The sequence below is a fragment of the Salmo salar genome, chromosome ssa20, assembly GCF_905237065.1.
Source record: "Salmo salar chromosome ssa20, Ssal_v3.1, whole genome shotgun sequence".
In the NCBI taxonomy this organism is placed as follows: domain Eukaryota; kingdom Metazoa; phylum Chordata; class Actinopteri; order Salmoniformes; family Salmonidae; genus Salmo; species Salmo salar.
Genome location: NC_059461.1, coordinates 46206953 through 46220573, shown reverse-complemented (window position 1 = coordinate 46220573; position 13621 = coordinate 46206953). Strand labels below are relative to the sequence as shown.

Sequence of the window (13621 nt, the reverse complement as noted above, 5' to 3'; positions counted from 1 at the left end):
TAATAAAGCAGAAGGATCAGCGGGAGGAGCCGGGAGTACGCCCCGAACCGGAGCCGCCTCCTCTGCTGGAGGTTAAGGTTATGTGGACTGCATTTGAGCCGCCATAGAAAGGAGTTACCCACCCAACCCTCCCTTTTGTTTATGTTTTGTTTGGTGGCATTCGGAGTCTGCACCTTTGGGGGGGGGGGTACTGTCATGTCCTGACCATAGTAAGAGGTTATTTTCTATGGTAGTGTAGGTCAGGGCGTGACAGGGGGTGTTTTGGGTGGTTTTCTATGTTTTCTATTTCTATGTTTTAGTTCTAGTTTTTCTATTTCTATGTTGTTTTTTGGGGTTGATCTCCAATTGGAGGTAGCTGGTCCTCGTTTTCTCTAATTGGAGATAATATTTAAGTAGGTGTCACACCCTGACCTGAGAGAGATGGTTTGTTTCTCTATTTGGTTAGGTCAGGGTGTGGGGTGGGCATTCTATGGTGTCTATTTCTTTGTTTTGAGCTGAGTATGGTTCCTAATCAGAGGCAGCTGTCTATCGTTGTCTCTAATGAGGAATCATACTTAGGCAGCCTTTCCCCACCTGTAGTTGTGGGATCTTATTTTTGTACTGCTTGTTAAGCCTACAAGACGTTACGGTCGTGTTCATTGTTTATTCCTCATGTTTGTAGTGTTCTGAGGTAAATAAATTCAACGATGAACACTTACCATGCTGCGCTTTGGTCCACTCCTTTTGACGGTCGTGACAGTAGGGTTTTTTCTTCCTGGGTTTTTGTGGGTTATTATATTTTGAGTAGTGTTTGTTTCTCTCTGCATCACGGTTTGTTTTGTCAATTTAGTTTTTTATGTATTGCAAAGTTTTACGGATTTAATAAAATGTGGAACTACAACCACGCTGCACTTTGGTCCGATCCTTTCGACAGCCGTGACAACATCCCACAGTCCACACCCCCTCAATAAAGATCTGTTGCTCCCCAACCCCCATCACTTATTTGGGACAGGCCAGCTCCAGCTCCAACTTGGTTCACTATAGTACGTCCAACTACATAAAAACAGAGACAATGGAAGGAACCCAAGCCTGCACCACAGTGCCATCTTACCTGGGATGGTCCATTTTCAACACTTTATGCTGCTGTCTCCCAATTGGAATTGCGGCAATAGTTTGCTCATGCAAGGTAAGATATCCAAAATTCAGACTCAATCAATTATTCAACAATTATAAAGGTATTTACAAACGCATCTGCTGATTAACTATTGAATAGCTTGTGTGATTTTTTAGATGGATTCTATGGTTATCTAAGTGAAAGTGGGATAATGCATTGATTATCCCCCATTGTGTGTTTGAAGGCGGATAATGCAAACGCAGTTGGAGAGGCAACAGTGGCTGCAGAGGCGTCCAGGATGGCCAAGATCCTCAATATCGTTGGATTTGTTGTTGGGATTGTGTTGCTCATCATTGTTGTTGCACTGAAACTCACTAGTCGGGAGTGAAAAAGGAGAATATGTTTTTGTTCCATCTTTTGCCCTTTGCATTCCTTTTTACGACTTCATACAACACACCAGCCCAGACATACCCTGATGAGGACAAGCTGTGCTCTAACTGAGCCCCAGTGTTAACAAACGCCTTGAAAGCAATTAACTGACCAGCTCTTGCGTTCCATGCTCAGAGACATCTAGGTAGAACTTGACTGTAGATGTTGCAGTTGCTGGTTTGAGAAAATATATGAAGCTTCCCGACTGTCAAATGTAATAATAAACACATGAATCCGCCATAATTCATCGTCTTTGTTTATTTACTTCCAAGCACTTCTGAGACATAGAATTGTTGATATAAGCAATACAGGCATAACGGTTTACATCAAAAGTACAGACTGATCATTGCAAAAAGTTGATAAATCAGTCTTAGATTTTTGAAACGTTTTTAATACTTATCTGTCCTCCTACAGTGTCCTGTGTCAATACTGTGTATACCAATTTTCTAAAACTCAAAACCTCTACTACAATCTAGATTTGAACACCACAATGTTTCAGCCCCACAGCAGCCGCTGCCATTTCAGCAGGGAGGTGGAACTGAAGAAATTCAACCACTGTCAAATTCATACACTCAGCTATGGATACAAGGGTTATCAAAAAGATTGATATGATAGTTTTAAACATACACATTTCTTTAAATTATACAATTATTAACAAAAACTAAGATGACAAAAAAAAGCAAAAACATGGACCATTGCAACCTATATTTTGGATTATTATACTAAGTTCATAAGGCATTTATAAGTTATATTCCTCAAGAGCCAATGGGTATTCATTGATATGACCATTGAACAGCAGGAAATATCACAGATTGTGCCTGCAACTGACAACAGCAACTGATGATCCTAAAAATTATCTCAACACACATAGGGTTGAAGGACACCTCCTGTGCCACCCTCCCAGCATTCTAGTCCCAGTGGGCAAACCTGGTTGCAGTGATGTCAGTCTGATCTCTTTTATGACGTCATGGTCAGTTTGGATACAAATTGTAAAATGATAGGTGTGTGAGTGTGCATGAAGAACCTCTCCGTCACACTTCCAAGGAGAACGTTTTGGTCTTTCATCAGTTGCCAGTTCATACACAACTGTGTTTTTTCCAAGCAGATCAGCCATCATTAATTGTACTCAATACTGTATGTGATGGGCTCTCAACATTTTCCGTTCCGACGCTTACTAAAATGCTTTCCCAAAATCCGGGGACCCCTAAATCATGTCATAGGCCCCCCTGGTTGAGAATCAGTATTTTCCTCCTGGGCTTTGTGACGCACTTCCATGGTTCGGAGCCCCAAGCTCTTCTCTCTCAACAGCCTTTCAACATGGAGGAACACCAAATCCTCCCTGTGCTTCTGCAGGAGTCCCTCCACCTCCTGCTCAAGAAAAAGACACCAAACAGGAATGGAACATGATAATTGCCAAAGACAGTTGTTTTCCATCACCATCGTGTGGAATGCTTTAGAAATAAACTCCGTATCACTTTATTTTAAAAGACCAAAATAGATGGTTTCTTTATTGTTTCTAGCTATCATAATCGTTGAGGTGAAACGCCAGCAAGACATTGTGCTAATGTCGATTCCCCGGAGAGGAAGAACGTACTTCCTGTGAAAGGAGCCCCCGACTGGGCCTCTGAAGCCCCTCCAGCAGGGAGGTGGGGTGGGAGTCCCATGGCATGGAGCTCTGTGGAGCAGCACATTCCATACCCATTGAGGAACTCCGTAGTCGGGCCTGGAATAGCTCACCCAGACATGCTTGCAGCAGCTAAGAAAGAAAAACAGTAACATATTACATATAATGCTTTATAACTTCTTATACGCACAAATTAGTCTTTAAAAAAGTATTATAACTTGTGGTATCACTTTACTTGACGCACCTTCTTATGAAGACTTAGATATCCTTGTAAACATATTCATACTGTAGGACCTTATAGATGCAGTCATAGAGCATTATGAAACTATGATGAATCTAATTGTCTTGAGTGTGTATGATCCCTTTATAATGTCTTATAATAACCTTATAATGATCATAACATATTATAAGCCTTGTTATAATAGAATGAGGAATTGGCGTGCTCCTGTGGCGGTCGGTGTCGTTTAAGATAAGGGAGGACGATTATTTATTTTTTATGAGCATGGTCTTATTTCTATTACAGCATATTGGATGACTGTCATTCATATTCCATTCACCCAGCTCAATGTAACATCAATAAGTTTAGGCTACTACATGATACTCAAATGTTCCCTATACCCATCATGAGGTTGTGTCACGTCCTGACCAGTGAAAAGGGTCATTTGCCATAGTATGGTCAGGGCGTGGCAGGGTGGTTGTTTTGTGTGTTTTGGGGTTTTTGATTCTTGGGGAATTTGTTCTAGTTTTCTATTTCAATGTTTCGTTTTCCATGTTTGGCCGAGTATGGTTTCCAATCAGAGGCAGGTGTCTTTCGTTGTCTCTGATTGGAAGCCATACTTAGGCAGCCTGTTTTCCTTTGGGTTTTGTGGGTGGTTGCTTTCTGTTTAGTTTGTTAGCATACCTGACAGAACTGTTTGGCTGTCATTTGTCTTTTCTTTATTAAGTGTTTTCATTAAAAGTAAAAGATGAGCACTCAACACGCTGCGCCTTGGTCTCTTCAATACGACGCCTGTGACAGGTTGCTTACAACCTAGCCTATAAATTAAAGTTTACAACGTAGGTGGACAGGTCTAGATACATTTGAGTAACCAAGGTGACAGACATTGACACATTCAGTACTGCATTGCACACTCTTGCCTGCATCTACAGTAGGCGATCTAGGATGTAATTATTAGTCCAACAGTTGCAAACAAGAGTTTCTATTGGACAAATGTAGGTATTTTTAATCCCTGTTTTTTTCTGTTTGCTTCCGTTTAAGAAACATTTTTCAACAGAATCGGTGGAATGAATACACCCTTAATCACATGCAAACACAGTTCACTTTCATAGCAGCCACACACAACAATAAAGGGGTTCATGCTGTTTGTATTTGTACTCGCATCTACATGCTCCCCTCCTTTCACCTTTTCCCCTTCGCTTGTGAACTTCAGTGCACAACACATCAGCTTTCAGTGACCAAGCGAAAAAACCTTTCGAAGCCAAACCTTCATATCATAACCGTTAACCGCTACACACAGCCCACATCGTTGTCACCATATTAACATCATTGTCAACATAGCTAGCTACTAGAACTAATGTATTAGTAAACCTGTTACAATCATGCAGTACAGTGTACAGTCAGCAGTTTAGCAGCTACACCGGTGGGCCAATGTGGCAATAAATTAATAATCATCTCATATTGCTCAAATAAACAGCATACCTGCTTTCAAAAAACAGATAAAGCAACACCTCACAGCACAACGCCTCTCCCCTATTTGACCTAGATAGCTTGTGTGTATGCATTGATATGTAGGCTATGTGTTGTGATAGAAAAATTACTTATTTACCTGGTTTGTTTATATTAATAGTTAGCAATTAATACTTAACAAACAGGACATGTCTGTTCTGTTTAATTCTGTGTTTTCATGGGCTCCACTCTAGATCCCTGCTGCTAATCTGGGCGTATGGTCACTGGAGATGGCTTGAGCTGACAAATGAGTTAAAGACTGCATTACATAGACAAGAATGTGTTTTACTAGAGATAGCTTAGGAGTAGAACAATCCTTCATTGTCTCAAAATCAAACAGCTCTCCAAACAGGTCAGGGACAAAGTTGTGGAGAAGTACAGATCACAGTTGGGTTATAAAAAAATATCAGAAACTGAACATCACACAGAGAACCATTAAATCCATTATTAAAAATGGAAAGAATATGGCACCACAACAAACATGCCAAGAGAGGGCCACCCACCAAAACTCAAGGACCAGGCAAGGAGGGCATTAACCAGAGAGGCAACAAAGAGACCAAAGATAACCCTGAAGGAGCTGCAAAGCTCTAACTGCGGAGATTGAAGTATCTGTCCATATAACCGCTTTAAGCCATACACTCCACAGAGCTGGGCTTTACGGAAGAGTGACCAGAAAAAAGGCCTTGCTTAAAGAAATAAATAAGCAAACACGTTTGGTGTTCACCAAAAGGCATGTGGGAGACTCCCCAAACATATGGAAGAAGGTACTCTGGTTAGATGAGACTAAAATTGAGCTTTTTGGCCATCAAGGAAAATGCTATATCTGGCGCAAACCCAACACTTCTCATCACCCCGAGAACAACATCCCCACAGTGAAGCATGGTGGTGGCAGGATCATGCTGTGGGTATGTTTTTCATCGGCAGGGACTGGGAAACTGGTCAGAATTGAAGGAATGATCGATGTCGCTAAATACAGGGAAATTCTTGAGGGAAACCTGTTTCAGTCTTCCAGAGATTTGAGACTGGGACTGAAGTTCACCTTCCAGCAGGACAATGACCCTGAGCATACTGTTAAAGCAACACTCGATTGGTTTAAGGGGAAACATTTAAATGTCTTGGAATGGCCTAGTCAAAGCCCAGACCTCAATCCAATTGAGAATCTGTGGTATGACTTAAAGATGTCTGTACACCAGCAGAGCTGGAGCAGTTTTGCCTTTAAGAATGGGCAAAAAATACCAGTGGCTAGATGTGCCAAGTGTAACCGATGTGAAATGGCTAGTTAGTTAGCGGTGGTGCGCGCTAATAGCATTTCAATCAGTGACGTCACTCGCTCTGAGACTTGAAGTAGGGTTTCCCCTTGCGTTGCAAGGGCCACAGCTTTTGTGGCGCGATGGGTAACGATGCTTCGTGGGTGTCAGTTGTTGATGTGTGCAAGGGTCCCTGGTTAGAGCCCAGGTTGGGGCGAAGAGAGGGACGGAACCTACACTGTTACACAAGCTTATAGAGACATACACAAAGAGACTTGCAGCTGTAATTGCTGCAAAAGAATACATTTACATTTACGTCATTTAGCAGACGCTCTTATCCAGAGCGACTTACAAATAGGTGTGTTCACCTTATGTTATCCATTGGAACAACCACTTTACAATAGTACATCTATAACTTTTTGGGGGGGAGGGTAGGGGGGGTTAGAAGGATTACTTAATCCTATCCCAGGTATTCCTTAAAGAGGTGGGGTTTCAGGCATCTCCGGAAGGTGGTGATTGACTCCGCTGTCCTGGCGTCGTGAGGGAGCTTGTTCCACCATTGGGGTGCCAGAGCAGCGAACAGTTTTGACTGGGCTGAGCGGGAACTGTGCTTCCGCAGAGGTAGGGAGGCGAGCAGGCCAGAGGTGGATGAACGCAGTGCCCTTCTTTGGGTGTAGGGACTGATCAGAGCCTGAAGGTACGGAGGTGCCGTTCCCCTCACAGCTCCGTAGGCAAGCACCATGGTCTTGTAGCAGATGCGAGCTTCAACTGGAAGCCAGTGGAGTGTGCGGAGGAGCGGGGCGATGAATAGTTATGCACGCTCAAGTTCAGTTTTTTGTCTTATTTCTTGTTTGTTTCACAAGAAAAAATATTTTGCATCTTCAAAATGGTAGGCATGTTGTGTAAATCAAATGATACAAACCACCAAAAAAATCTATTTTAATTCCAGGTTGTAAGGCAACAAAATAGGAAAAATGTGAAGGAAGGTGAATACTTTCGCAAGCCACTGTATATATAGTACTCTGCATTTGTGTAAAGGTTAGGTTACTTGGTCCAACACTCAAGGGTGGGGGGGTCGACCAGCCTCATTATTGCAATAATTAATCAATATTAAATAAGATTAAATAAGAAATGACCAAGTCTCTCGCAGTACTGATTTTCCACAACAGTGTGCCTTTTTTAAAACCTCTTTGGGCTAGGCGTGCCTCAAGCGACCCACCTTGACAACATCCGATGAAATTGCCTGAGCGCCAAATTGAAATTACAGAAATCGTAATATTAAACTTTCATGAAAATACAAGTGTCATACATCATTTAAAAGATAAACGTCTTGTTAATCCAGTCGCGTTGTCAGATTTCAAAAAGGCTTTACGGCGAAAGCACACCATGTGATTATCTGAGGACAGCGCCCCGCATACAAAAGCATTAAAACATTTTCCAACCAAGCAGATGCATCGGGAAAGTCAGAAATAGCGATAAAATAAATCCCTTACCTTTGAAGATCTTCATCTGGTTGCAATCACAAGGGTCTCTGTTACATAACAAATGGTCCTTTTGTTCGATAAAGTCCTTCTTTATATCCCAAAAAAGTATGTTTATTTGGCACGCTTCATTCAATAATCCACCGGTTTCCCCTCGTTCAAAATGCATACAAAATTAATCCCAAACATTATCAATAAACTTGGTCCAAACATGTCAAACAACGTTCCTAATCAATCCTCAGGTACCCTAATATGTAAATAAACAATGCAATTTAAGACGGAAAATAGTATATTCAATACCGGAGATAAATAACCAAGTGCGCGCCCTCACCGGTGCGCGTCACAATCATTTTCCAACAAAGCAGATGCATCACGAAAGTCAGAAATAGCGATAAAATAAATCGCTTCCCTTTGAAGATCTTCATCTTTTTGCAATCCCAAATGTCCCAGTTATACAATGAATGGTCGTTTTGTTCGAAAAATTCCTTCTTTATATCCCAAAAATGTCTGTTTATTTGGCGCGTTTGATTCAGAAATACACCTGTTCCAACTCGCCCAACAAAGGAATGTAAAAAGTAACCCGTCCAAACATTTCAAACAACGTTTCTAATCCAACCTCAGGTACTCTAATATGTAAATAATCGATAAAATTTAAGACGGAATAAACTGTTTCCAATACCAGAGAAAAATATCGAGGAGCGTGCAGTCATTCACGCGCACCATAATACTAGAGTCCTTCTGAGTGACAATTAGAAAGAATATGAATACTTCTTCATTTAAAAAAAAAACATTGAACAATTTCTAGACTGTTGACATCTAGTGGAAGCCATAGGAATCTGGGTCCTAATAATTCGGCTTTCCCATAGAAAAGCATTGGAATGTCAATTGACCTCAAAAAACGTTTTCCTGGATGGATTGTCCTCAGGGTTTCGCCTGCCAAATCTGTTCTGTTATACTCACAGACATTATTTTAACAGTTTTAGAAACTTTAGAGTGTTTTCTATCCAATACTACCATATGCATATCCTAGCTTCTGGGCTTGAGTAACAGGCAGTTTACTTTGGGCACCTCAGTCATCCAAACTTCCGAATACTACCCCCTATCCCTAAAAAGTAAAAAATGTATGTAGTTCTGTCTTTTAGCTGTTCTTATCTATTGATGTTCTGTATTATGTCATTCTGTATTATGCTTCATGTTTTGTGTAGATCCCAGGAAAAGTAGCTGCTGCTTTTGCAACAGCTAATGGGGATCCTAATAAAATAACAAATAACAAATAAAACCAAAAGCTTACCTTGGCTTGGAAGAGTTCCAGTGTTGAATAGCCATAACCAGCTAGCTAACATAGCATCCCTCTCTGTTTGAGCCAGGTGTTTGAGTTGGCTAAACTAGCTGCATTCACTAGCCAAGTAAGTGAAAGTGAAAAGAAATCGCTTTCTCTCGCTTCTTTAATTAATTAAACTATTCAACTATTGTCTTTCTCTCTCTTTGAGTCAGCTACTCACCACAATTTATGCACTGCAGTGCTAGCTAGCTGTAGCTTATGCTTTCAGTACTAGATTCATTCTCTGATCCTTTGATTTGGTGGACAACATGTCAGTTCATGTTGCAAGAGCTCTGACAGGTTGGAGGACGTCCTCCGGAAGTTGTCATAATTACTGTGCGAGTCTATGGAAGGGAGTGAGAACCACAAGCCTCTAAGGGTTTTGTATTGAAGTCAATGTACCCACCCAGAGGAGAACGGAAAGCAATTGTATCCAGCTACACCATTGTGCTACCCTACAGTGCTGTTGAGGCTACTGTAGACCTTCATTGCAAAACAATGTGTTTTAATCAATTATTTAGTGACGTGAATATATTTAGTATGTTTTATATAAAAAGGATAACTTTAGAGCCTCCACTGGCGTGCTTAACTCAATAGTTTATAGTAACACAAAGTATTTGAGTGCCAGGTTCAAAAGGCACATACTGGGGAAAAGGGAAAACCCACAATCACTGAAACATTCTTCAAGTTTAAATGTGTTTTTAAGCAGCAGAGGTCAGAGCAAACGGACATGTTTTGGCGACAGCCTTCATCAGCGTTTGGAGAACAATAGGCATTTACCCACAGCCTTCAGAAAGTATTCACACCCCTTGACTTTTTCAACATTTTGTTGTGTTACAGCCTGAATTTTAAATTGATTCATTTGAGATTTTGGGTCACTAACCTACACTCCATAATGTCAAAGATTAATTATGTTTTTTGAAATGCTTACAAATTAAGAAGAACAATTAAAAGCTGAAATGTCTTGAGTCAATAAGTATTCAACCCCTTTGTTATGGCAAGTGTCATGACTCTTCTGTGAAGATCTGAAGGATCAGTTTACAGTGGGTCTGCTCTTCAGCGCCTTCTCTCTCCCGCAGAGGGGGAGAGTGGGGTGAAGTTGGCAATTTTATGACGGTCGTAAATACCAGCAGGAACTCGCTTTCTCCCACCCAATGAAAAGGGAAGTTAAAAATCCCTTTGTTACAACAGAGAGAGATTTTGTAGTACTGTGACATCCAGGTATGGATAATTAAACAATATTTCTGTAATCCAAACAGTTGGAAGAGTCCGTGGGTACTTAAAGAACAATTATGTCATATCAGTTGTTGTTTTGGGATCTCATTAAGGCCGGTATAACAATGTAACTGTATCTCTGAATGTGTACATTTCCCAGTTGTCAGGTTCACAGCTAAATGTTCAGGAACTTATATGATTAAATATGAAGCTATTTGTGAGATGTAATGTGATGTTAGCCTTCTAAATGAGAGAATTGTTTTTCATTTGAAGTCTTAACCATTCAGTCAGTGACCACACCCACGTGAACACAGACATTATGTCAACGTCATGGAACGACCCCTTTTTCCAGAATGCATAACCCCCCCCCCCCATCGTGACCCAATTCACATGTTGAACATGTTGAAATGGTTGGCAATTTAAATACAGACCAGTTACGTGCAGCGCCAGCTGTACACGTTGAAATGGTTAAGAAAACTACAAGACTACACATTCACAGTCTGCAGCTGTGCATGTACAATAGTCTAGTAAACTCGACCGAAAACGAGAGACAAAGAAAAATTTGCTCTCACCACTCTATTCTAACGAACAGAAACCGCTGAACAAGCTACAACTATGAAAGACTTCGAGACTTCTGTCGAATTACTCCCCATGCAGACCGCCGATTTCAACAAAAAGACAACAAAGACATACAAGCGTAAATATGTGTTGCATTTCAAAATCCGAATGAGCGGTTGTTTGGGTGCTAAATATCCATATTTACGGTGGGCGTATTTTCACATGTATGTACAATAAGCCCACTCTCTGTCTCTCCCACTCTGTCTTTCCCGCTCTTTATCTGTCCACACCCCTTTCCATTGTCTACCAAGCCATCATATCGGGTTAGTCCACTAGGGATCCTGTTTGTGTGTTTATGTAATTCTGTGTGATTATTTTGTTAGTTAGTAAATAAATAATTAAGCCAATTTGTATATCGCTGATTCATAATTTATGCTAGAGTTCGTGCAGATATCCAAGAGTTTTGCGACTTTCAAAAAAAAGAGTTTAATGGCTGTGATATGGGAAAACTGAGGATGGATCAACAACATTGTAGTTACTCCACAATACTAACCTAAATGGCAGTTCATTTCGCAAGGAAGCCTGTACAGAATGAAAATATTCCAAAACATGCATCCTGTTTGCAATAATGCACTAAAGTAAACCAGCAAAAAAAAAATCCTGAATACAAAGCATTATCTTTGGGGCAAATCCAACACAACACATCACTGAGTACCACTATTCATACTATCAAGAATAGTGATGGCTACATCATGTTATGGGTATGCTTGTCATCGGCAAGGACTATGGAGTTTTCTGGGGATAAAAAGAAACGTAATAGAGCTAAGCACAGTCAAATTCTTAGAGGACAACTTGGTTCAGTCTGCTTTCCAACTGACACTGGGAGACAAATTCACCTTTCAGCAGGACAATAACCTAAAACACAAGATCAAATATATATTGGAGTTGCTTACCAAGACCACGTTGAATGTTCCTGAGTGGCTTAGTTACAGTTTTGAATTAAATCCACTTTGGCAAGACTTGAAAATGGCTATCTAGCAATGATCAACAACCAACTTGACAGAGCTTGAAGAATTTAAAAAATAATAATGTACAAAAATAGTGTACAATCCAGGTGTGCAAAGTTCTTAGAGAGTTACCCAGAAAGATTCACAGCTGTAATCACTGCCAAAGGTGTTTCTAACATGTCATGACATGTGAATACTTATGTCAATTAGATATTTCTGTGTTTTATTTTCAATACATTTTCAAAAATGTTTAAACACATGTTTTCACTTTGTCATAATGGGGTATTGTGTGTTGATGGGTGAGATTTTTTTTATTGAATCCATTTTTAATTCAGGCTGTAACACAATAAAATGTGGAATAAGTGAAGGGGTATGAATACTTTCTGAAGGCACCGTAGATGATGTCACAATGTAGTACTGCTTCTTTCTTTTTTCACAATCCTTATTTACACAAATAGTTGATATACTGTTTTGTATATTGTTTTACTTGTTTTTTTACAAAAAAAGAAATGCACACCTGTTGCTCACAGGAAGTAACCTAACAGAAATGTTTAATTCAGGCCTCTAGGGCTCTGTTTGTAGTGCACGGATATAATATGCCTCTCTGCAACAGCAATTTCTCTATATCACCTCCTCTCTTAGGTGGCTGTACAACTTCTATGCCAAAAAAAACTTAGTTGGCAAACATCATGTCCCACAGCATTAACACTAGAACCCACCCAGCCTGGAAACGTCTTTCTAAAATCGAAGGATCCAAATCACGTTCTGCGCATATGTTATTTTACACACACATTCAAATATCGCTCTTTACTCACCCTCTTCTGAACCCTCAACCAATTTGATCAATATGATGATGTAGTCTATGTCTGTGCCTCGTATTTCTGAACAGCTGCGATTTGAATGAACATTCAAAAAATATATATGAAGGCTACGACTATGTCTGTGGTAACGGATAACGCCGTAGGCACAAGCAAGACTCAGTCTACACATTGCATTGGGGCAAAACAATTAGTGTTTTGTGTGATGATTATGGTGCGATATAGCCTCCTGTTTAGCCAAAGTTTGCAATGATGAAGAAAAAATAACATTACATCGTTGTTGATTGCCTGTCTGTGTCTTGCTTGTTTGATATGCTGTGCAGGCTACATACCGTAGCTGCATCTAAATACCTGCGTGTAACTCCCTTCCTGAAAAAATAACATAAAATTGCTAGACAACCTCTTTATGTTGTGCTTATGTTTGCAATAGCCTACTTTTACAACAGACGGAGAACTAAGTTTGTTCGAAATGTAACTGTCATTGTGGACTATTTGTGTAATTGCTTTAAGAGAGAGTGGCATTGCCTGTCTTCCCTGACTATTTAAGGAGCCTTACTTGGCCCCAGTCTTAGTGCGTCATCTATAGTTTGAAAGGTGATGAACTCTTACAAGAGCAGCAAGTATATTTTTTGATTCAATAAGTAGCAGTTGGTGTTGTTAGGCCCATTGAAATTAAGTGCTGTCTTTTCCCTAGTAGCCTAGTTAATCACTGCTGTTTGAACTGTCTGATTGCTCAGTAACTGTGATTGTCATTGTGGCCTTGGATTAGTTTCAGGCCAATTTGTGTATGCCAATTTTCTGTGTCCTGGCACCCCAATGGTGGAACAAGCTCCCCCTAAAGTCAGGACAGCGGAGTCCCTGCCCATCTTTCAAAGATGTCTGAAACCCTACCTCTTTGAAGAGTATCTTAACTCTCACGGCGCCCCCAACGCTGAATAAAACATACAGCGTGGGTTGCTCACAATGGCAATCCCAAACAAACAAATGGACAAAGAACTTAGATGAGCTGGAGTCGGATAGAGGATCGGATATTGAGCTTGAAAGCAGCATTGCTGATGAAGTCTTCACCTGATTCTGATGTTGACTTCAAGCCTCCGCCTCC

The 13621-nt window shown here is 40.5% G+C and overlaps 1 protein-coding gene and 1 long non-coding RNA gene across 3 annotated transcripts in view; one reads left to right on the top strand and one right to left on the bottom strand.

Moving 5' to 3' along the window:
* The first annotated feature begins 345 nt into the window (after window positions 1-345).
* On the top strand, window positions 346-1765 carry LOC123729205 (uncharacterized). Its single transcript, XR_006760946.1, has 2 exons — window positions 346-1165; window positions 1338-1765. It is a non-coding gene; the product is annotated as an uncharacterized lncRNA (long non-coding RNA).
* LOC123729204 (uncharacterized) overlaps window positions 1763-13621 on the bottom strand; it is a 66926-nt gene continuing 55067 nt past the window's right edge. For both annotated transcript variants that reach the window (XM_045703439.1, XM_045703440.1), the window contains 2 exons: window positions 3117-3278; window positions 1763-2890 (listed from right to left, as the gene is read on the bottom strand). In XM_045703439.1, the coding sequence (XP_045559395.1) occupies window positions 2732-2890; window positions 3117-3278 (321 nt within the window). In that variant the 3' untranslated portion in view covers window positions 1763-2731. The remainder of the gene's footprint in view (window positions 2891-3116; window positions 3279-13621) is intronic.